Below are 23,309 nucleotides of genomic sequence, written 5' to 3'. Positions count from 1 at the left end.
ACATTAAGCAAGCCGATTTTAAAAGTGCTTACATGTCAGGGAAATATCTTCTCTTGCTGCTCTTTTTCTGAAATCATCATGTGAACAACATTGAACCACTGGAGGAGGTGGCTAATTGAAGGACAAGTGAGGTCCCAGCCAACAGCCAAACAGGTACATGAAGCCACCCTGGATCATCTAGTCACCATGCAACCCTTTCACCTGACCAGAAAAATCTGATAACCCACAGAATTGTTAACTAGATAAAATGCCCATTATTTCACACTTAGTTTTGGAATAGTTTATTATGTAGCAAAAGCTGATACACTCATGTTTTTAAATGCATGCAATACGCTGGGCATGGTAGTGCACACTTATTATCTCAGTACTTGGGAGGCTGAGACTGAAGGATCAAAGGTTCACAGCCAGCTTCAGCTAGTGAGGCCCTCCACAACTTAGGGAGACCCTGTTTCAAAATAAAGAATAAAAACTCGGGCTGGGGGTATAGTTCAGAGGTAAAATGCCCCTGGGTTCAACCCCCAGTACTACAAAAAAAAAAAAAAAATTAAATGTATGCTATACTTAATATACCTTAAATTCCTAACATTACTTGTTTCTGTTCTCTACTGGTTATGACTTTCTCTCAAGTACTTACCACTTCAACTGCATTCTGCAGGTCTTAACATGTGATTTTGTTGATGCTCAATGTATTTAAAAGTGCCTTAAAACTTTTACAACTTTGAACTTTTTGTAACTGACATTGATTTCTAAATCATACTATGGTCAGAGAACGTGGTCTGTGTACCACACTGAAATCAGCTGACATTTCCTTTATACCAGCAATTCCTAAACTTTCTCAGTCTACAGTGTTGACTAAAAGAAATATCCAATAGTTCATTTGATCATGTAGGTAGGTCCAAAACAAGTTAGTAGTCATACAGGAAATAAATAAATTAAAAGAATCACTTTGCTCTTAGCTAAAATGTGACTGAAAGGACTGCATAGTACTCTAATGTTCAAACTGTGAACTACTTCAAGATTCAATAGTTCTGTGATGGCAAAGGATATTCTCTCAAGTTTTAGGATATCCCAAGACCCCTTAAGAGCTCACTCTGGGATTCAGTGGTAGGGATTCAGTGGTACTTCAGCGCATAGTTTGGAAACTACAGCTTTGTATTATCACAAAACCAGTTCCCAAATATGTATGAGGTCTTACTAGTTAAAACTTGTGAATTAAGCTATTTAAAAATTCTCTTATTATTTGATGTACTTAATATATTCATAACTACAAAGAATGTCTCCCATGATGACTACATTTTTGACAAGTTTCTCCTAACTTCACCTATTTTTACTTGGTATGTATTTGGGCATGTTATTAGGCATATATTAGTTTGGAGCTACTATAGTTTCTTAGTAAGTTGTTTCTTTTATCAAAAATTAGGTAACAATAATTTAAGCTGAAGACATCCTAACATGGACAAAACATCCAAGGCATAAGAACTATACTTTTCTCTAACAAGACATATACAAGCCAAGGAAAGATCATCTCTTGGCAGGTTTCTGGTGATAGGATAATCATTAAAGGAGGCTTCATCAAAACAAGTACAAGGCTGGATGTGTAGTTCGGTGGTAACAACATGTACCTCACATGTGCAAGGTTTGATCCCTAGCACCACCACCCCTCAAAAAAAAAAAAAAAAAAAAGAAGGAAAAAGAAAAAAGAAAAAGAAAAGAAAGCCTATCATCAATAACTTAAATGAGATTCACCTGACATACTCTAGAGACTTACCCTCCTGAAGGTTGCACTACAATATATTCAGCACTCATAAAAGGTAAATATTTCTTTTGTAATGTTACAGCGAACTCAAGAATTATGGGAACTAGCCCAATTTCAACACCTATCTATTCTCTCAAATGCACACACAGATAATTTCTTGAACGCCTTTAAAAATTAATGATTAATTCATTAACTATGTATTGTATTTAATCATTTTCAGATGGAATTGTCACTTATAGGTTAAAAAGATTATGTGAGACTCCTTATGACTCAATATTGCTTGCATTACTAAATTCTCTGTTCTCTCTAAAACCTACACAATTTTTCACTCCTGCAAGATTGTTTAAATGATATTTTCAAATAGCAGCCTTTTGGGATTCTACTTCACCAATGTAGGCTTTTCTTTTGTAACTAAAAATTTTACTAAGATTCAAATATAGTTGTTATTGATAATCCAGAATAATCCCCTTTACCTTATTGCCCAGGTTCCCCCAATGGTAACACTTTGCAAAACTATACTATAACACCACAACTGGAATGTTGACATTGATACAGTCCACTGATCTAATCCAGAGTTCCCACTTCGTGTGTGTGTGTGTGTGTGTGTGTGTGTGTGTGTGTGTGTGGTGTATGTGTGTGTAAATTCTACTATCAGCTGTATAAATCCATGTATCCATTACGAGTCAGGATGCTAAACAGTTTCAATAACACAAGATGTTCTCTTGTTGCCCTTATATAAGCAAAACCAATTCCCATATCCCTGTCCCCATATCTAATCTCTGGCAACCAGTAATTTGTCTTCCATTTCTAAAATTTTATCATTTCAAAATTGCTATATAAATGGAATCACACACGATATAATCTTTCTATAATGGGGCTTTTTGGCTCAATATGACTCTGTGAAGACTCATAAGAGTTACTGCCTGTATACATACTTTGTTCTTTTTATTGCTGAGTAGTATTTCATGGTACAGACATACCACAAATAAACTATGTTTATTTAATCATTTGCCCACTAAAGGTCATCTGGGTTGTTTCCAGATATGGGCTATTACAAATGAAGTTACTATAACATTAGAAGTTTTACATAAACACAGTTTTCACTTCTCTGGGGTAAATACCTAGGACAATGACTGCTAGGTCACAGAGGTTGCATGTTTAGACAAAAATCTGCTGAATGGGATTCTAGAGTGATAGCACAACTTTCCAGTATGTTTTTTTTTTTCCCAGTCCTGGGGATTGAATCCAGAGGCATTCTACCTCTCAGCTACACCCCCAGCCCTATTTTTTATTCTTTATTTTGAGGGTCTCACTAAGTTGTAGAGGGACTCACCAAGTAGCTGAGGCTGGCCATGAACCTGCAATCCTCCTGTCTCAGCCTCTTAAGTACTGGGATTACAAGCATGAGCCACCACACTTGGTACAACTTTCCATTTCTACCAGCAACAAGTAAGTGATCTAGCTTCTTCACATTCTTGCCAGCATTTGCTGTTATCACTAGCTTTTATTTTGGCTGCTCTGACAAATGTATAGTTATGGTTTTAGTTTCTATTTTCCCTGATGGCTAATGATAATAAATACCTCTTCCTGTATTAGTTGCTATCTGTTTATCATCTTCGATGAAATGACCCTTCACATCTTTGCCCATTGTCTAACTGGACTATTTGCTTTTTTTGTTGAGTTTTGTGATTTTATTAAATATGTTGGATACTATCCCTTTATTAAGTATATAGTTTGCAAATATTTTCTTCCAGTTACTAGTTTGTCTTACGTTCCTCTTTGCATGGGCTTTTTCAGAGCAAACGTTTTGTTTGTTGTTATTTTTTTTGCGGTATTGGGGATGGGGCATTCTACCTCCTGTCTTAGCCTTCCAAGTAATAGGGATTACAGGCATGTGCACCACTATACCCAGTTTCTGTATACTCTGTGTGTGTGTGTGTGTGTGTGTGTGTGTGTGTGTGTGTGTGTGTACACACTGACAACTGAACCCAGAGGCATTCTACCTCCAAGTTATACTCCCAGCCCTATTTTATTCTTTATTTTGAAACAAGGTCTCACTAAGTTCCAGAAAGCCTCACTAAATAGCTGATGCTGGGCACGAACCTGTGATCCTCCTGTCTCAACCTCCCAAATACTGGGACTACAAGTGTGTACCAACAAGCCCGGCTTCTATATACATTTTACAACAAACTTGTCTATGTCTACCAAAAATCTTGGTAGAACTGGGTATGGTGGCCCATGTCTGTAATCCCAGTACTTGAGAGGCTGAGACAGAAGGATCAGAGGTTCAAGGCTGGCCTTAACAATTTAGCGAGAACTTCAACAACTTAGGAAGACCAGGTTTCAAAATAAAATAGGAGTTGGGCATGGTGGTGCATGCCTGTAAGCCCAGTACTTGGGAGGCTGAGATAGGAAGATTACAGGTTTGAGGACAGCCTTAGCAGCAACCTAGCGAGACTCTGTTTCAAAACGAAAAATAAAAATTGGGCTGGGGGTATAGCTCAGAGGTATAATGCCCCTGGGCTCAACCCCCAGTACCAACCAAACAAAACTTGGTGGGATTTCAATATGTAATACACTAAATCAATAGTTCAATTTAGGGATAACTGATCTTTACTATGGTGAGGCTTTCAACCAATGAATATAGCATGTTTCTCTTCATTTACATGTCTTGTTTGATTTCTTTCATTAGTACCTTATAGTTTTCAGTACACAATTCCTGTACATGTTATATTAATGTATACCAAAACATTTTTTTCTTTGGTGTGCCGATATAATAAATAGTATTGTGACCATTTTCCATTCCAAGAAGTAGTCTGTTCCAGACCCTTTCTATGGTACACAACTCCCTCTGTTCCATGTCATTTTCTACTCCTGAAAGCAATCTGTTTCAGACCCTTTCTTTGGAACATAATCCTTTATGGCCTTCTCTTAAATTATACCCCTCCCTTCCTAAATAAACCTGTTATGCTCCCATAACTAACAAACAAACAAGCAAATGAACAAACTAACTAAATAATAATAACGGATGGTTTTGTGTTTTTAAGTTGCTATCTATACCAGATGTGGTGGCACAACTTGTAATCCCAGCATTCAGGAGGCAGAGACTGGAGATCGCAGTTCGAGGACAGCCTCAACTACTTAGCGAGGCCCTTGACAACTCAGTGAGACCCTGTTTCAAAAAATAAAAAGACTAAACAATAGGGCTGGGAGCATAGCTCAGAGATATAATGCCCCTGGGTTCCATCCCTAGTAGCGCAATAAATAAATAAATAAATAAGTAAATAAATAAATAATAAGTTAGTATCTATATATTGTTAGTGTACATAAATGTGATGATTTTTATGTTTTTTTATTTTGTCATCATGCTAAACTCACTTATTCTAGGAATTTTATAAGATTCTTTGGAATTTTCTATGTCATCTGCAAATATGGACAGTTCTATTTTTTCTTTTCCAAACTACATGCCTTTTATGTCTTTTCTTGACTTAAGGCATTAGGTAGATTATCTAGTACTATACTGAATGAAAGCATTTGAGAATGGATAGCTTTGCCTTGTTCCCAATCTTTTATCATTAAGTATGACATTAAAGTGCTCTTTATCAAGATGATATAATCCCTTCATTCCTAAAATGCTACAAGATTTTATCAGGAATGAGTACTGGATTTTTTTCAAATACTTTTCTTGTATTGATATAATCATAAAATTTCTCCTTTAGCCTATTAATATGAGGAATTTATTTTATTTATTTTTCCTTGTCTTCCCCTATTCAATCTCAGGTGCCACAATCAGACAGGAAGAAAGTGCAAGGATACTTTTTCTTGCATCTATGTTAGACACTCAGCAGCAGACAGTTAAATGCTACAGGTTTGTCAAAGATGCTTGAGGAATTTATTTTTAAAAATGAGATATTTTGCCAGGTGTGGTGGCATACGCTTGTAATCCCCGCGCCTGGGAGGGGTAGACAGGAGGATCGCGCAGGTTCGAAGCCAGCCACGCTGGCTTAAGAGATCCTGTTTCCAAATAAAAAATATAAAATAGGTCTGGGAGTGTAGCCCGGAGCTAGAAGGGCTTCCAGGAACCCCAGAACCACAACAAACAAACAAACAACAACAACAACAAAAAAAACCCGAGATATTTTACTAAAACAAACAACTAAAATAAGTACTACATTTTATCATTTTATCAGCAAAAACAGAACACTTTGATAGCTTTTTTTTTTTTTTGGTGGTACTAGGGGTGGAACCCAGAGGCTTTCTACCTCCAGGCTATACTCTCAGACCTATTTTTTATATTTTATTTGGAAACAGGGTCTCACTAAGTGGCTGAGAGCCTCACCAAGTAGCTGAGGCTGGCTTCGAACCTGTGTGATCCTCCTGTCTCAGCCTCCCAAGCGCGGGGATTACAAGTGTGCACCACCACGCGGGCTCTTTTTTTTTTTTGGGGGGGGGAGGGCTTTTTTAAATAAAGAACCTAACTTGCCTTACCTTTAGATCTAACAGCCTACTGAGCCAATCAATAAACATAAGAAGATTATATCAAATTTAATATAATGTGCAAAAGTTAAAAATACTAGATACGGATTTTGGACTGATTCTCAACTTACAAAGCACTATTTCCTTAAGAAACATATGCTGAGCATTACTGCATAATCTTTAGGAGCTTTGCCATTTGTCAGCTGTGACTTTATGCAATTTTGTGGGGGGGGGGTTACTAAGGGTGGAACACAGGGGCTTTTCTACCTCTGGGCTATCCTCCCAGATCTATTTTTTTACATATACTTTATTTGGAAACAAGGTATCACTAAGTTGCTGAGAGCCTCACTAAGTAGCTGAGGCTGGCTTCAAACCTGTGCCATCCTTCTGTCTCAGCCTCCCAAGCACTGGGATTACAAGCATGTGCCACAGTGCCTGTAACTTTATGCAACTTTTTAATACCTATATAACTGTCTACAATGTGATATAAAAGCATGGATGTCTGTGGAGGTGTTGATGTATACAGGTCTACCTAAATAGGAAAGGGGAGTACAGGGGTAAAAGACAGTAAGGGTCTGTACATCTGTACAGGTCAGAGGTCTGGTAAGTAGTACATATCAGTAAAACAGACTTCACTCTCAGTTCTGATAGGTCAGCATCAGCATCACTCAAAGTGTGATGGCTAACGGTCCTCACACTATTTGTTTTAAGTCTGTTAACAAAGGGCTTGTGCCAGGATGTAAATCAACTGTAAAACAAAGCATACTACTTAGTTCGGTTATCTATTTTATTTTGAATTTTTTGTGACCTATACTATAGTTTAGATCTGAAATATCCCCCAAAGTTTATGTGTTGAAGGCTTGTGTGTCTTCAACAGTGTTTGGAGATGGGCCTTTGAGGAGGTAACCAGATCATGAGGATCCTAACTTTGTCAATGTATTAACCCACTAAGGGATTCATAGCTTAATGGTCTACTGGGAAGTGATGGACACTCTGTGAGGCTGATCCTGGTTTGGGAAAGCAGGTCATCTGAGGCATGCCCCCTCTGCTTCCCCACTATGAGGCGAGCAGCTTCCCCACCATGAGATGAGAGTCTAACACACTCTCCCCACCACGTTGTTCTGCTCACTACAAGCCCACAAACAACAGAACCAAGTGACCATGGCCTGAAACCTCTGTAATTGACAGCCAAAATAAACCTTTTCTCCTTTAAGTTGCTTTTCTCAGGTATTGTGACAGCGATAGAAAGGTGACTAACACTCCCTGTTAAATTCCATAGGTACTTATCTTTCTTCCATAGTATTATTTACAACTTATAAAGATACATTCTGTTATGTGGTCATTTATATGGAGTTTAATTCCAAGATATTTACCCAGGATCCATTGCCTGGATGAATAACCTAATAAATGAACTTCTGATGAAGATCTTAGGAACATTTAAAAGGTACTTCTGGCAAACAGTATTGGTACTTTATAAAAGTTTAGAGATCTGAAGAGCAACCTAGCTACTGTGTATTAATGAATTCAAAATAAGTTCACAGGTTTCTTTTGTTCTAGTGACTAAATGTATACTTTCAGAATTAAAACATTTCTTTTTAAAACTGAAAATTTCAAGATGAAAGTTTAATATAGAAAAGCATTTTAGGAGTGAATTCAATCAGGAAATGGATCTAATCTAAGATAAATACCAAGCATTGAAGTAAATTCAAATCTATTCTTAGAAAGTACATATATAGAGAAGAATTCATTATGTGCATTTTCTTGATTGGCAATTTAAATATTTGCTTTAAATATAACAGATTCACAGGAAAATACAATCTGTGACAGGAACTCTAAATCCTTCAAAAATAATGGGAGAAAATAATTTTATTTTATTTTTTTCCTGTAGATTTTAATTTTTTTAATTGGGAGAAAATAATTTTAACAGCAGTTGTATTCAACTGGTAAGATATAAGGTTTTCCTACTTTATTTTTCTAAAGTATTTTTAACAAGTACATGCAACTTTCACATGGGAAATGGGAGCATAGAGCCCACAGAAAGAGGATATTAAGAAAGAATAACTTCACCAGATATGGAAATCAATGATGGTAAAGTACTTCTCATAGTATTTAGTATCTTCAATAATAAATAGAAGCTATTGTTCTAAGTGTATGCCATTAGAAACTATCTAATAATGATGTTTTTATGCTGTATGTTTTTTTGTGTGTGTGTAGTACTAGAGATAGAACCCAGGATTCTACCTTCATGCTACACCTTCAGCCCAATTTTTTATTCTTTTATTTTGAAACAGAGTCTCGCTGAGTTGCAAAGGGCCTCAGTAAGTAGCTGAGGCTGTCTTTGAACCACGATCTTCCTGTCTTAGCCTCCCAAATGCTGGGATTACAAGTGTGCACCACCACACCTGGCTTGCTGTATGGTTTTAAGGATAAGTACTAAATTGCCACAGTATTTTCATATTCAAGTTATATAGAATTTTAACATCAGAAAAATCTTAGTTTGTTTTCTTCAAATGCACATTATTCTTACCTTCCGTAGTTCAACTGTAACTTCATTTCTGTGTCTTCGCATTGTCTAAAAGAAAAAGAAAATTGTCTATCAAAATATTGATATTATTAGTATAAAGGTCTCAGGCATTTGAGACTTAATTTTGGAAGAAATTTAATCTTAAAGATTAAGAATTAATCAGTTTTAAATTTAAAATAGTAAACTATAGTTAAAAAGCCCAAACTGTTTTATCAGTATCTAATTCTACATAAAGTGGAAGGTGGGACTTAGTTGCTAAGATCCAGTCTCTTGTCCTATTACCTCCCCATTGTATGCTGTCTTGATGAAACTCAAAGTACCTCACTCATTCCTAACTTAAGTAGAACATAAGATCCAACAATACCAATATACCTCTTTCCTCTATAACTAAATCCTAAGTAAAATGGAAAGGGGTATGTGTGTGTGTTGGGGGTGGGGGTGGGATTATTACATTCCCAAGAAAAATTTGGATGAGATAGTGAATAATGCCTATATCCTTAACTTTCTCTATGTACCAGTTCTTATTCTATAAGCTACCTCATAGTCTTCCAATAAATTGTGATTTTGCTTAAGTAACCTAGAGCTGGTTTTTGATGTGTCCTACCAAGGAATTCTATCTCTTAACAGTTCACATTTTTAAAAAGCAACTCATTAGCTGGGTATGTTGGCACATAGCTATAATTCCAGTATTCGGGAGGCTGAGACTGAAGAACAGGTTCAAAGCCAGCCTCAGCAACTTAGTGAGGCTCTCAGCAACTTAGCAAGACTCTGCTTCCAAATAAAAAAATAAAAATAGTGCTGGAGACATAGCCCGGAGATAGAAAGCCCCCGTGTTCCATCCCCAGTACCACAAAAACAAAACAACAAAAGTCTCTCATTGTTCTGATCCTAAAACTACATGAAAATTAAGTTTTAGAGTCTCTATCAGGTATGCCTTATCAGAAGCCACTGAAATTATTATATATCCCTCCTCTCTGACATACTGATATGCCAGTTTATTACACACAAGTATGGTGACATTCTTATATTTCTGGAAAAAAGGCTATATAGTCATGGTACACTAATCTTTTCATTATATTGTCTGACTCAGTCCAAAGTTAGAGATCGGGAGCATTGATTCTTAAAATGATCCAACTATATTCTATCTACATGCGACTCCTTCAAATTTAAAGACATGAATAGGTTGAAAATGGCTAACTGATTTTTTTAATAAGGGTTCCATGACCCTAGGAAATAAAAAGCAAAATGAACTCAAAACAACAGGATGAATATGAACCAACATAAGCCATATTAACAGGCTAAGAAAAAACAATGACATTAATCAACATAACAAAAGTATGTGACAAAATTCTATTCCTGTTCATAATAAAAAAAATACAGAAAAACAACAAAAGAGGAACTTCTTCAACTCAGAAAAAGAACTACAAAAAACCTATTGTTAACCTTATATTTGGGTTGGGCGTAGTGGCACACACTTGTAATCCCATTATTTGGGAGGCTGAGATAGGAGGATTGTAGGTTCAAGGCCAGTTTTCAGCTACTTAGTGAGGTCCTCTGCAACTTAGTGAGACCCTGTTTCAAAAATAGAGAATAAAAAATAGGTATGGGAGTATATCAGAGGTAGAATGCCCCTGGATTCCATCCTCAGTACCACAAAAACAAAAAAAAAACAAAACAAAACTCATATTTGATGGTACAAATCTGAAGTTTCCCCCCTAAGATTGAGAACAAGCCAAGGATGTTCCTTTTCATTGTTCTTATTCAGTATAGTGATGGGATATACTTGACAGTAAAATAGGGCAAGAAAAAAGTTACAAGACACTTAGAAAAGAAAGGAAGAAATAAAACAGTCCCTATTGCAGATAGCATAAATGTCTATGTAGAAAATCCCAAATGATCTAAAAAATCTGTAATTTAATTAAGTCAACAAGTTAAAAAAAAACATTTATATTTCTATATTAGAAATGAAGCCATAGAACAATTAAAAATGCAATCATAAAAAAACATTTTTAGCCTCTCAAAAAACGTAAGGTCCAGGATTACACAAACTACAATTTATTGGGAATTTACTGAAAGAAACATGTCTTAGGCAATAAGTAAGACAAAAAGGATCCCTGCATCCAAAGATAGGAAGAAGGGGTTTATACTCTAAGTATGACAAACGAGGGCTATAGCATATGAGGATGTATCTGACCTTTCTAAAAATTTATCATCAGTTAAAAAGTCTGATAATCAATGGTCACGTTTGCCTGACTATCTTAGTAACTATGTCTTATAAGGCTTGGGAGACAGGGTCATCTATTGGACAAAATGGCAATTGCAACTAAGATGGGTATAATCACATCAAGCTGGATCCCTATAACTCAAATATACATGTATAGGATTCATATATAGAAAACTACACAACACTGATTAAAGTTAATTCAATGAAAATCTAAATGAAGAGACAATGTATTCACGGATTAAGTAGATTTAACTTGGTAAAGATGCTGATTCTCCACATATTGATGTGGAGAATGACTTAACATAATACCTATCAAAATCCCAGTAATGTTTTTATAAAAACACAAAAAATAAAAAACAAATAAGTAAGTAAATAAATAGGGGCTGGGATTTAGCTCAGAGGTAGAATGCCCCTGAGTTCAATCCCCAGTACCCTCTCCACACACACACACACACACACGCACACAAGAGTGCCACCAATTAGGCATTCATATTTCAGGGAATTCAAGACAAAACTAACTTCTGAAAAACACTGAAAGCTGAAAGGCACTGAAATGATATCTTTAATAATTCTGAAGAACTACTAACTTCAAATTCAGAAGTCTAATAAAAAGAAGAAATAACAGAATTAAAATGCCATTTCACACGTTAGTAAAGTAATAGATCTAGACAATGATCATCAGTGATTGCTAATATCACACACACACAATATTGTATAACTCATGATAGAAGCATATAAGTATCCAAGAAAGTAAATGGCCAACCCACAAAATGAGAAAGATTTGATTCTTAACAGATTTAAACCTAAAAAATATAATAAACCTTTATAACTTATTAATAAAAAGTATTATATATTAAACTATAAACTATTAAAGTATGAACAAAGGCTATAAATATATAGTTATCCAAAGAAGACAATGACCAATAAACACATGAGAGAAATGCACATCAAAACCACATGACACACCTACTAGAACAGCTAAAATAAGACAGTGGCTGGAGGTATAACTCAGTGGTACAGCACTTGCCTTGGACAACCCCCAGCACCCACCCACACACACATATTAGAAGGATGTTGAGAAGCTAAAATCCTCAGACACTGCTGATAGGATTAGTGTGGCCCTTTGGAAAACAGTCTGGCAGTTCCTCATCAAAGGCTAAATAAACATCGAGTTACCATAATCCAGCACTTCTGCTCCAAGATATACATCTAAGAGATATGAGCATCTATGTCTGTACAAAAACATACATGAATGTTAACAGCAACACTATTCAGAATAACCAAAGGGCCCCATATGTTCATCAACTGACAAATGGATAAATACAATATACTATATCCATTTGGCAAAATATTTAGCAACCAAAAGGAATGAAGTACTAGTAGTACTTCATAGTAGTAACATGCAAAAACCCTGAGAAAATGCTAAGTGAAAGAAGCCAATCCCAAAAGATCATACATTATGTGATTCCACCTTTAGGAATGTCCAGAAGAGGCAAATCTGTAGAGATGAGAGATTAATGGCTGCTTAGATCTAGTGGAGGACATGGAGATGATTACTAAAGGATATAGGTTTCTTTCTGTGATTATAAAAATATTCTAAATTGATTGTGGTGATAATCCTACAGCTCTACAATACACTAAAAACCACAACACTGTACACTTAAAATGAGTGAATTATATGGTGTGTGTATATATATATTTGTGTGTGTGTGTGTGTGTGTGTGTGTGTGAATAAATTAGACCAAGTCTTCTATTCTCTCTCTCTCTTATTTTATGGTACTGGAAATTGAACCCAGGAGCATTCTACCTCTGAGCTATACCCCCAACCCTATTTTACTTTTTTGTTTTGAAACAGGGCTTCACTAAGTTGCGGAGGGCCTAAGTTGTGGATGCTATCCTTGAACCTGTGATCCTCTTGTCTCAGCCTCCCAAGTACTGGGATTACAAACATGTACCACCACACCTGGCAAGTTTTCTGTATCTAACAATCAATGTATAGGAACTACAGGGAACAGAGGAACATATTAAACAACACTATGGCAAGGTAAGCAACAAAATCCAGGATAAATAATTCCATTTACCTAATAACAACAACAAAAAGCAAAAAGGCAAAAAAGGGGGGTAGGCAGTTTGAGAAACAAAGAGGAAGCCTACAGATTTTAAAAGGGATTTAAGGATCATATCAATTAAGCTAGCACAGTGGCACACCAGGCCAGCACACACTAATTTATTGAGACCCCGTTCCAAAAGAGGGCTGGGGGGTGTAGCTTGGAAACAGAATGCCTTTTGGGTTCAATTCCCAGTACCACAAAATAAAATAAAATGAGAGGCATATTAGTCACAACAAATAGATCTTACTTGGCAACTTTTCTAAGCAAAGTATATTTTATACACACATTAGCTTTACAGATAGAAGCCATTTGGGGAATGTGAAAACTATACATTTCATAGCAAATTACTACTGTTAACTTTATTTAGCTATATAAAAACCCTAGCTTTTAAGGGTATATAATAACATTTATAGATTAAAGAACCCCGAAATAAGCCCAAATATATATGGAAACTTGGTGTGCTATAACTGTCATTCCAGAACACCGAGAAAAAGACTATTTAGAAAATGACACTGGGCCAAATAATTATTCATGAAGGGAGAAAAATGAAACTGGAGTTCTACTATAGTTAAAACCAATTCCAAATGGATCAATGACTTGTGAAAGTTAACACTTTAAATTATTGAAGGAAAGTATACTTATGATCCCTGAATGAAGAAAAGATTTCTTAAGATACAAAAAGTTCTAAAAACAAAAAAATACCTCCACTAAAATTAAGAATTTCTAAGCCGGGCATGGTGTCTCACACTTGTAATCCCAGCATTTGGGAGGCTGAGAACAGAGGATCGCAGTTCGCAGACATCCTCAGCTACTTAGTGAGGCCCTCTGCAACTCAGTGAGACCTGGTTTCAAAATAAAGAATAAAAAATAGGGTAGGGGGTGTAGCTCAGAGGTCGAATGCCCCTCGGTTCCATCCCCAGACCTCCCCAAATAAATAAATAAATAAAATAAAAAAGTAAAAAAGTAAAATAAAAAAATAAAATTAAGAATTTCTATTCTTTAAGAGATTCCACACAGAAAGACAAGACAAACTGGAAGGATATCTGAACCATGAATAGTGAATAATGACTATCCAAAATACATAAAATTTTCCAATACCTCAATAAAAAACAGAATATGTAGGAAGACAAAAAAGTCATTCTATAAGTATAAAACAATAAACATAAAAATGGTCAATCACAAAAATGCATATTAAAGACTAAAATGAGATACCATTTTACACTTACTAAATTGCCAAAATTGTTGAGTATAACATCCCCAAGAGTTTGTGAAGATATGGAACAACTAGTAAAGTGTCCATATATCATACCACAATTTGACAAGATCTAATAAAGTAGAAAAACACCCCACAAGACACCACAATTCCACTCCAAAGTATATACCCTAAAGAAATTATTGTGTATATGTGCCATGAGATATACAAGAGATTTCTTGGCATCACTAGTTTGTAACAGCAAAAATAAAAATAAATAAAAGCAACTCAAATGCTCATTAAAAAATAAGTGAAGCTGGGCTTGGTGGCACATGTCTATTAATCCTAGTACGTGGGAGGCTGAGAGAAAAGACTCTCTACCTAGTGAGACCCTGTTTCAAAACAAAACAAAACAAAACAAAACAAAACAAAACAAAAAAAGGGCTGGAGGGTGTAGTTCAGAGGTACAACACCCCTGGATTCAATCCTCAGTACCTAACACACACACATACTCACATACACATATACACACAGAATAAACTGTGAGATCTAATAATTATTCCTTCATTATGATGATGAGTGAACTACATACAGCTAAGTGAATAAATCTAGAAATATATTAAGTGAACAAAGTAAAAAATTTTATGCTATTTTTATAAAACAATCTAGCAAAATTAATGTTATATAAATTTCAGGATGCAAACATGTATGGCAAATCTAAAAAAGCAAAGAAACAATTTACACAAATCTGTGTCAATGGATTGCTTCTGGAAGGAAGCTAAGGATAGGATCAGAAAGGATACTTTTAACAGGGGTGTGGTGGTGCATGCTTGTAATCCCTGCACTTGGGAGGCTGAGACAGGAGGATCGCACGGGTTCGAAGCCAGCCTCAGCTACTTAGTGAGGCTCTCAGCAACTTAGTGAGACCCTGTTTCCAAATAAAATAGAAAAAAGGTCTGGGAGTATAGCCCAGAGGTAGAAAGCCCCTGGGTTTCACCCCCAGTACCACCCAAAAAAAAAAAAAAAAAAAAAAAAGGATACTTTTCAGGGTATTGGTGGCGATGTAGTTCTTAAGGAGAATATTTAACTTATCTCTTTGGTATATAAAATACATTTTTAATGTTTAAAAGAAAACATGTACCACCATTCATCTTGTATTATCAATAGTTGCAATTCACTAATATTTTGGCTCCCATCTCACTTGTGCCCAGTAGCATTAACTGCAGGCATACCAAATTGCAAGCATGTAAAGTAAAAACTAATGGTTGTAATTCCCCATTAGAATTTAATCCAGAGTGTGACTAACAATCTCAACCCCTCTCCATTCATCTTCCCATACTCCACTTTGGGTTAGTGGTTCTCAAACTTCAGCCTGTATCAGAAAAGCATGGCTTGTTTGGGCTCCAATCCAAGTCCCTCAAGCAGTGGGTCTGGGATACCACAAAAATTTGTTTCAAACAAGATCTCAGGTGATGATATTAATGTTGATGCTATAGTATAGGAACCACACATTTAGGAAACACTGCTTTAGTTAATATACAAAATATATAATAATACAATCACCACCAAATTGAAAAGCACCAAAACCCAACAGTGTTCCTTGAATTATAAATTATGTAAATTACTTAACAGACAATAAATACATATATATTGGAAAAGTATATTAGTACACTTTCCCATGATCACACAACAATGTAGTTAGAAACATCTGCTCTGGAGTCAGTCTGAGCTTGAATCCTTATCCCAAACTCCCATCCATGCACAAACCTTATGATATTCTAAGACTGCTCCTAGCCTTTCTGCCTCAGTTTCTTTACCTACAAAATGAAGGTGACAATATTTAAACTCTAGGTTTCCTGAGGCAAATGAATCTAGTCATGTTAGGTATAACAGAAGCAGAGCCTGGTACACATAAAGCTTCCAATAAATGCAAACTATCTCCCTTGTCACTATCAAAGGATACAACTCGTGACCCATATGCCAACTCTGTCAGCGTCAAGGTCTCATCTGTTTCCATGCCACTTCCACCCAAGTGAAAAAGGTTTATACCATCTGGCCACATCATCTCGTGTCCATTCTCATTTCTGTCACCATCTTCCTTATATATGAAGACTCTAATCAAATAGCTCAGTTTTCCTTTCTAATCCAAATTCTGACAATATCCCAGGTTCAAGAGGCTGGCCAGGCAAAGACTGATGCTCCCTCACCACTCTTTCTGTTTCACCATGACTCAAGACTCTGTGGCAATCCTTTCACCAAGAAGGAGCTCTGTCACTCCAACTAAAAAAATGTCTTACATTTCATTCAAACACTGTAAAATGTTCAAAATTTCCATAAGATAGGTAGGTCCTCCATTAAACAACACTGTACAATGATTTAGGGAATCCTTGTCCCTCACAGCAAAACTCTGAGAACTTCTGTAGATCCAATTTAAGGCACTGGACAATGTCCTGTTAATTAGCCATTTAATAAATTGACCTAGATCCATAAGACTTGCTTTCTCCCTATCTATCCATTCCTTCCTGTTTTTGCTTTCTTCTTACATAGTCCTCATGCTTCAACACCACACCCTGACTAAGTTCTGTAGGAGAAAAAGAAACTACTCAACCTCCGTTATGGGTATTTCAGATTCTAGGTCTCTGACCTCAATTACACTCTCAATGCTTGCTGTTTGGAAATCTTTCCAAGCTTCCCTGGTTAGATTTTTGCACAAAAGCTACTGTTCTTAATCCCCTCTTTCTCAGATCCCCCTTCCTTTCAGTAAAAGACCAGGCCTATGATTTATTGAGAAATGAGAAACTACCAGATAGTAGCGACTACCTTATCTTCACTTCCTACTGCGATTTTAGATCTTCACTACATTAAAATCTCCTCCATCACTCCCTATAACCTGTATATCCTCAAACATTTCTTGTCTCCCTTTATCCTATCAAAATGACAGTATGACAGGCAGCACCTATGGTCTGATTCTAATACCCATCGATTGTCACCTTGCTTCAAAAATTATCTCCTTTCCTATTTTTCATCCTTATTTTCTAGTCATGAGCATGCCCATCTTTCACTAAAAAAGAAAAATAACTCTTCCTCAACTTACACATTCTTCTGACTGCTGCTTTCCTTAGCCAAAACTCTTTAAAAAGTGGTCTCACTGTATTCACATCTTCATTTCTAATCATTTAGGCCCACTCTACCCAAGATTCCCTTAACATTGCTCTTGCCAATAACCTTGCACTCTTGGAACACAACCCTTAATTTGTCAGTCGCATCTCTGCAGGAAATCTATTCAAACCACCCATCTATTTCCATCTCCCCATATTCCACAATACCATACTCCAGATTTTCTTCCTCTTTGGCCTTCCTCCTCCATTCATCCATATTGTCCTTCCTTGGCTTCTGTCTACACCCACAGGCCCATTCATCTCCTCACCCTACAAATCTTTCTAGGTTACATTTATTTCCATGGTTCAATTACCAATTACAAACTAAAAACTTGAGATCATCTTGAATATTTCCTGATGAATTTTTTTTTTCCCCCTAGTACTGGGGGTAGAACCTAGGAGCTTTCTACCTCCAGGCTATACTCCCAGACCTATTTTATAATTTATTTGGAAACAGGGTCTCACTAAGTTCCTGAGAGCCTCACTAGGAAGCTGAGGCTGGCTTCGAACCTGTGCAATCCTCCTCTCTCAGCCTCCCAAGCACAGGGATTATAAGCGTGTGCCACCACGCCCGGGAATTCTGAATTGTGCAATAATGTGTAACTTTTCAGGAAGGATATAAATAGAATGCATTTACTAGAAAACATCTAGTTAACCTTTAAATATGTCTAAGTTCTTGTATCTGGCATTAGTTCTGCATATTATTTTGCTGTACATATTCTTGGTCATGATTAATCAATATATCAAAATATAAAAAGCATTTTTGTTACAACTGCTTTGAGATATAATTTACTTACCATATAATTTACTCATTGAAAGTATATAATTCAAAGGTCTTTAGTATATCTGAGTTGTAGAACTATTTTACCATAATAAATTTTAGAATATCTTTTTTGTATATGTATGTGGTGCTGGGGATTGAACCCGGGGGTGTTCTATCTCTGAGCTATACCCCCAGCATTTTTTTAAAATTTTGAAACAAGGTTTGCCGGACTGCTGAGGTTTGCCTTGAGCCTGTGATTCTATTGTCTCAATCTACCAAGTACTGGGATTTTAGATCTTCACTACATAAAAACCTTATATTCTCTTTAGCAGTCAGGACCCAATCTACCCATCCCCACCTCATTCTTATACAACCAATAATCTGCTTTGTCGCTATAGATCTTCAAGTATGGAAAGAAATTTTCAGATGCCAGACTTGAATTGTCTTTTCAACTATAGCTTTGTTTAGTCAGCATCCTTTAAATAAACTGCTCTATTTGTGAGTAAACAGATTTTGATATATTCTGTACGTCCAACAACCTTGAGAATTTAAGCAGCTTAAAATTTTAAGCCCAGATCTCTCTCCTGAGCTAAAATGTCTCCCAGATAACCCCCCAGAAATCTCCACAAGTTACTTATGATATTAAAAACTGAGCTCATCATTTTCCTCACTGATCTTGCTTCATCTATTTTTACCCTAGCTGTAAATAACATTATGCTCTAAAAGTGGGATATTAAACTTCCTCAGAGTGATTGTTAGAATTAAGTAAGATAAGCATTAATAAAAGCACCTGGGAGTTTATATTAAAAAGTTGGTCATCAACATTTGTTTCTCTTTTCTATCTATGGGTTGTAATCTGCATTTCCAACTTCAAATCCTATTACTTCTCTCCACTAAGATTTTAACCTCAGCAACTTTATTTTTCATTTTTAGCAAACTGGCCTGGTCTTTTATGGTAATATCTTTTGTTTCTTCCTAATATATTTTATTTCTTCATCAATGATTCAATCATCCTAAGAATACTTACCTTGCTTTCTCTGATGTCTCTACCAGTGAATTTCTTAGACTTAAGACTAATGTTTTTGGTATCTGTACCTGGGTTTTATAATTTTGAATTATGAATTTAGAGTAAGAATTACCTATCCTCCTTCTGTACTAGTGAAACTATCCAAGAGTTAAAACATTTAGTCTCTCTACAATAGTAATGAGTTAAAAGCAAATAACTTAGCCGGGCGTGGTGGCGCACGCTTGTAATCCCCGCGCTTGGGAGGCAGAGACAGGAGGATCGCGCAGGTTCGAAGCCAGCCGCACGCGCTGGCTTATGAGACCCTGTTTCCAAATAAAAAAGTATAAAAAATAGGTCTGGGAGTGTAGCCCGGAGGTAGAAGGGCTTCCAGGAACCCCAGTACCACCAAAAAAAAAAAAAAAAAAAAAAAAGCAAATAACTTAGAATTTAAGTACCAGAACATGCAGTAGTCTATATATTCGAAGTCTTTTGCATGACTTGTTACTTATTGTATGAAGTTAGATATATTTATACAAACCATTCACTCAAACTTATTCCTTATTAATTCACAAGAATAAGTATGTGTAGTTTATTTATACATTCAGATCAAGGTCCAAAATTTAAGTATCACTACTATCTACTATCTTTTTTAAACCTATTTTTCTACTTTTAAATTGTTTATGTCTTTGTACTTAAAATGCTGCTTTCATGGACAATATGTTTCCTTTTATATTTCTGTTGTTTGTTATGATACTAGAGATTAAACCAGGGGCATTCTATCTCTGATCCATACCTTTAGTCCTTTTTAATTTTATTTATTTATTTATTTATTTATTTATTATTTATCTGGTGGTACTGGGGGTGGAACCCAGGGGCTTTCTACCTCTGGGATATAATCCCAGGCCTTTTTATGTTTTTTTTAATTTGGAAACAGGGTCTCACTAAGTTGCTGAGAGCCTTACTAAGTAAGTAGCTGAGGCTGGCTTCGAGCCTGTGCAATCCTCCTGTCTCCACCTCCCAATGCAGGGATTACAAGCGTGCGCCACCATGCCCAGCCTTAGTCCTTTTTATTTTGAAACAGGGTCCAAGTTGCTGAGGACAACTTCAAACTTGTGATTCTCCTGTCTCCATCTCCTGAATACTAGGATTACAAGTATGCACTACTGCACCTGGCTTGCTTCTTAAATCCACGGTGACAATATGTGTGTGTGGTTTTGTTTTTTTAGTTATACAAAATGTAATTATTGATAAAGTTGAAATCAGATACTTTGCAGTCCTATCTTTGTTTTCTACCATCTCATTTGTTTTCTTCTCTGTACCTTCTCTTAGATTAATCAAAAAAGATAAAGTATTCTATTGATTCCTGTTTTCAGCTTTGCCTTTCTTTTCTCATTGAAGATTACAATTTGCTACTAACTTAAAACAATCTATTCAGAAATAAATTTCCACTAATAGCAAATTATACATCCCAGCATATACAGTACTGCATGCGAGCACATGTACTGCAAACACACATACACCCTCCACCACTACAAAACTGCAGATTGGCAGATCTCATACATAATGTTTTAGACTTACTACCTTTGCAATTCTCTCTCTTCCAGAATTTCCTCCTAAGTTTCTGGTTGTTCTGTCAGTGGGAACTCCATATTCTTCACACCTCAGCCAATAAGGCTGTATGTGGTACTCTGTCCCAAGTACCAGGAGGATCAGAGTACCTTCAGACAAAAACCCACTGACTTATTTTACCAGACAGTCACAATTTAAGAACAGACTCTCCTCCATTTTCTGACACTTCTCTCTCTAGTACTTTAATCATTTTTGTTCTATATATTTTGTACAACGGTCTTATTATTGTTATCTGAGGGAAGGTATTCTAGGGAATTGTACCATCACTGGAAGCCAACTTCACCTGCTCTTCTTTTTATATAAAATGAAAATGCCTTTACTAGGTAATTTTTTTTTTATTTTGGTGTGTGTATGTGTGTGTGTGTGTGTGTGTGTATGTGTGTGTGTGTTGGTGGTACTGGGGTTCCTGGAAACCCTGCTACCTCCGGGCTACACTCCCAGATACCTTTTAAAAAAATATTTTTTTAGCCGGGCGTGGTGGCGCACGCTTGTAATCCCCGCGCTTGGGAGGCAGAGACAGGAGGATCGCGCAGGTTCGAAGCCAGCTGCGCGCACTGGCTTAAGAGACCCTGTTTCCAAATAAAAATGTAAAAATAGGTCTGGGAGTGTAGCCCAGAGGTAGCAGGGCTTCCAGGAACCCCAGTACCACCAAAAAAAAAAAAAAAAAAAAAAATATATATATATATATATATATATATATATATATATTAATATATTTTTATTTTTTTTCTTTTAAAAATCTTTTTACTGAACATAAATAGTATACATTTAAACTATATTTGGTGCCCTCTCCTCCCCGCCCCCATTTTCCCTTCCCCCCTCCCACCAATGGTTGTCCAGGTTAACCATGTCTTATTCGTAATTTTACACATGTTCAGATGTAGACCCTCATTAATCAAGATCAGCCTTCCTCCTCTCCTATCTTCCCATTCAAACTTTGCTGGTATTTCCCCTTCATTATCTGGAGTCCCACTGGTATTCTTTGTGTTTCCTAGTTTGGGCATATTAGAGGAAACATATGTACCTTCTCCTTCTGTGCTTGGCTGATCTCACTTAACATAATGTTCTCCAGGGCTTTCCATCTTCTTGCAAATGATATAATTTTGTTCTTCTTTATGGCTGAATAGAATTCCATTGTGTGTATTTCCCACAGTTTTGCTATCCATTCATCTGTTGATGGAGATCTGGGTTGGTTCCATATTTTGGCTATTACAAATTGTGCTGCTATGAACATAGGTATGCATATGTTGCTGTATTTCTCTGAATTCAACCCCTTTGGAAAGATACTCAGGAGTGGTAGAGCTGGATCATATGGTGGATTTATTCCCACCTTTCTTAGGAATCTCCACACAGATCTCCATAGTGGCTGAACTAGTTTGCATTCCCACCAACAGTGTAAAAGGGTTCCTCTTTCCCCACATCCTCGCCAGCATTTGTTGGTTTGATTTCTTTATGCTTGCCACTCTGACTGGGGTTAGATGGAATCTCAGTGTAGTTTTGATTTACATCTCTCTGATGGCCAGTGATGAAGAACATCTTTTCATGTATCTATTGGCCCTTTGTATCTCTTCTTTTGTGAAGTGTCTATTTAGTTCATTTGCCCATTTCTTGATTGTGTTGTTTGTTTTGCTAGTGTAGTCTTTTGAGCTCTTTGTATATTCTGGATATTAGCCCCCTATCAGAATGGTGGCTGGTAAAGATCCTTTCCCATTCTGTAGGCTTCCTCTTTAGGTTATTGATAGTTTCCTTTGATGAGAAGAAACTTTTTAGTTTGATGTTATCCCACTTGTTTATTCTTGCTTTAATTTCCTGAGCTTTGGGGGTTTTGTTGAGAAAGTTACTGCCTGTGCCAATAATGTTGAGTGTTGAACCTATGCTCTCCTTTACTAACTTCACAGTCTCAGGTCTAATTTCTAAGTCTTTGATCCATCTTGAGTTGATTCCGGTGTTTGTTGAGATATAGGGGTTTAGATTCATCTTTTTACAAATGGTTAGCCAGTTTTCCCAGCACCACTTGTTGAAAAGGCTGTCCTTTCTCCAGCGTATGTGTTTGGCCCCTTTGTCAAAGATTAATTGACTAAAGATGTGTGGATTTGTTTCTGTATCTTCTATTCTAATCCACTGGTCAGTATATCTGTTATTGTGCCAGTACCATGCTGTTTTTACTACTATTGCTCTATAGTATAGTTTGAAGTCTGGGATTGTAATGCCTCCTGAATGTTTCTTATTGTTGAGAATTGCTTTGGCTATTCTAGGTCTTTTCTTTCTCCATATGAAGTTCATGATTGATTTCTCTAGGTCTCTGAAGAATGTCACTGGTATTTTAATGGGAATTGCACTGAACCTATAGATCAGTTTTGGCAGAATGGCCATTTTGATGATATTTATTCTGCCTATCCATGAGCACAGGAGATCTTTCCATCTTCCAAGGTCTTCTTCAATTTCTTTCTTTAATGTTTTATAGTTTTTG

General features: G+C 36.4%; 1 protein-coding gene across 1 annotated transcript in view; it reads right to left on the bottom strand.

Moving 5' to 3' along the window:
* KPNA3 (karyopherin subunit alpha 3) overlaps positions 1 to 23,309 on the bottom strand; it is a gene marked incomplete at both ends in the record, with an annotated part of 86,258 nt that overhangs the window by 38,364 nt on the left and 24,585 nt on the right. Inside the window, one exon of the mRNA XM_080688977.1 lies at positions 8,760 to 8,804. Within this exon, the coding sequence (XP_080545103.1) occupies positions 8,760 to 8,804 (45 nt within the window). The remainder of the gene's footprint in view (positions 1 to 8,759; positions 8,805 to 23,309) is intronic.

Source organism: Muscardinus avellanarius (genome assembly GCF_963383645.1).
Source record: "Muscardinus avellanarius genome assembly, chromosome: 2".
NCBI lineage: Eukaryota > Metazoa > Chordata > Mammalia > Rodentia > Gliridae > Muscardinus > Muscardinus avellanarius.
Note: the sequence above shows the minus strand (reverse complement) of the source record. Positions and strands in the feature narration are given on the sequence as shown.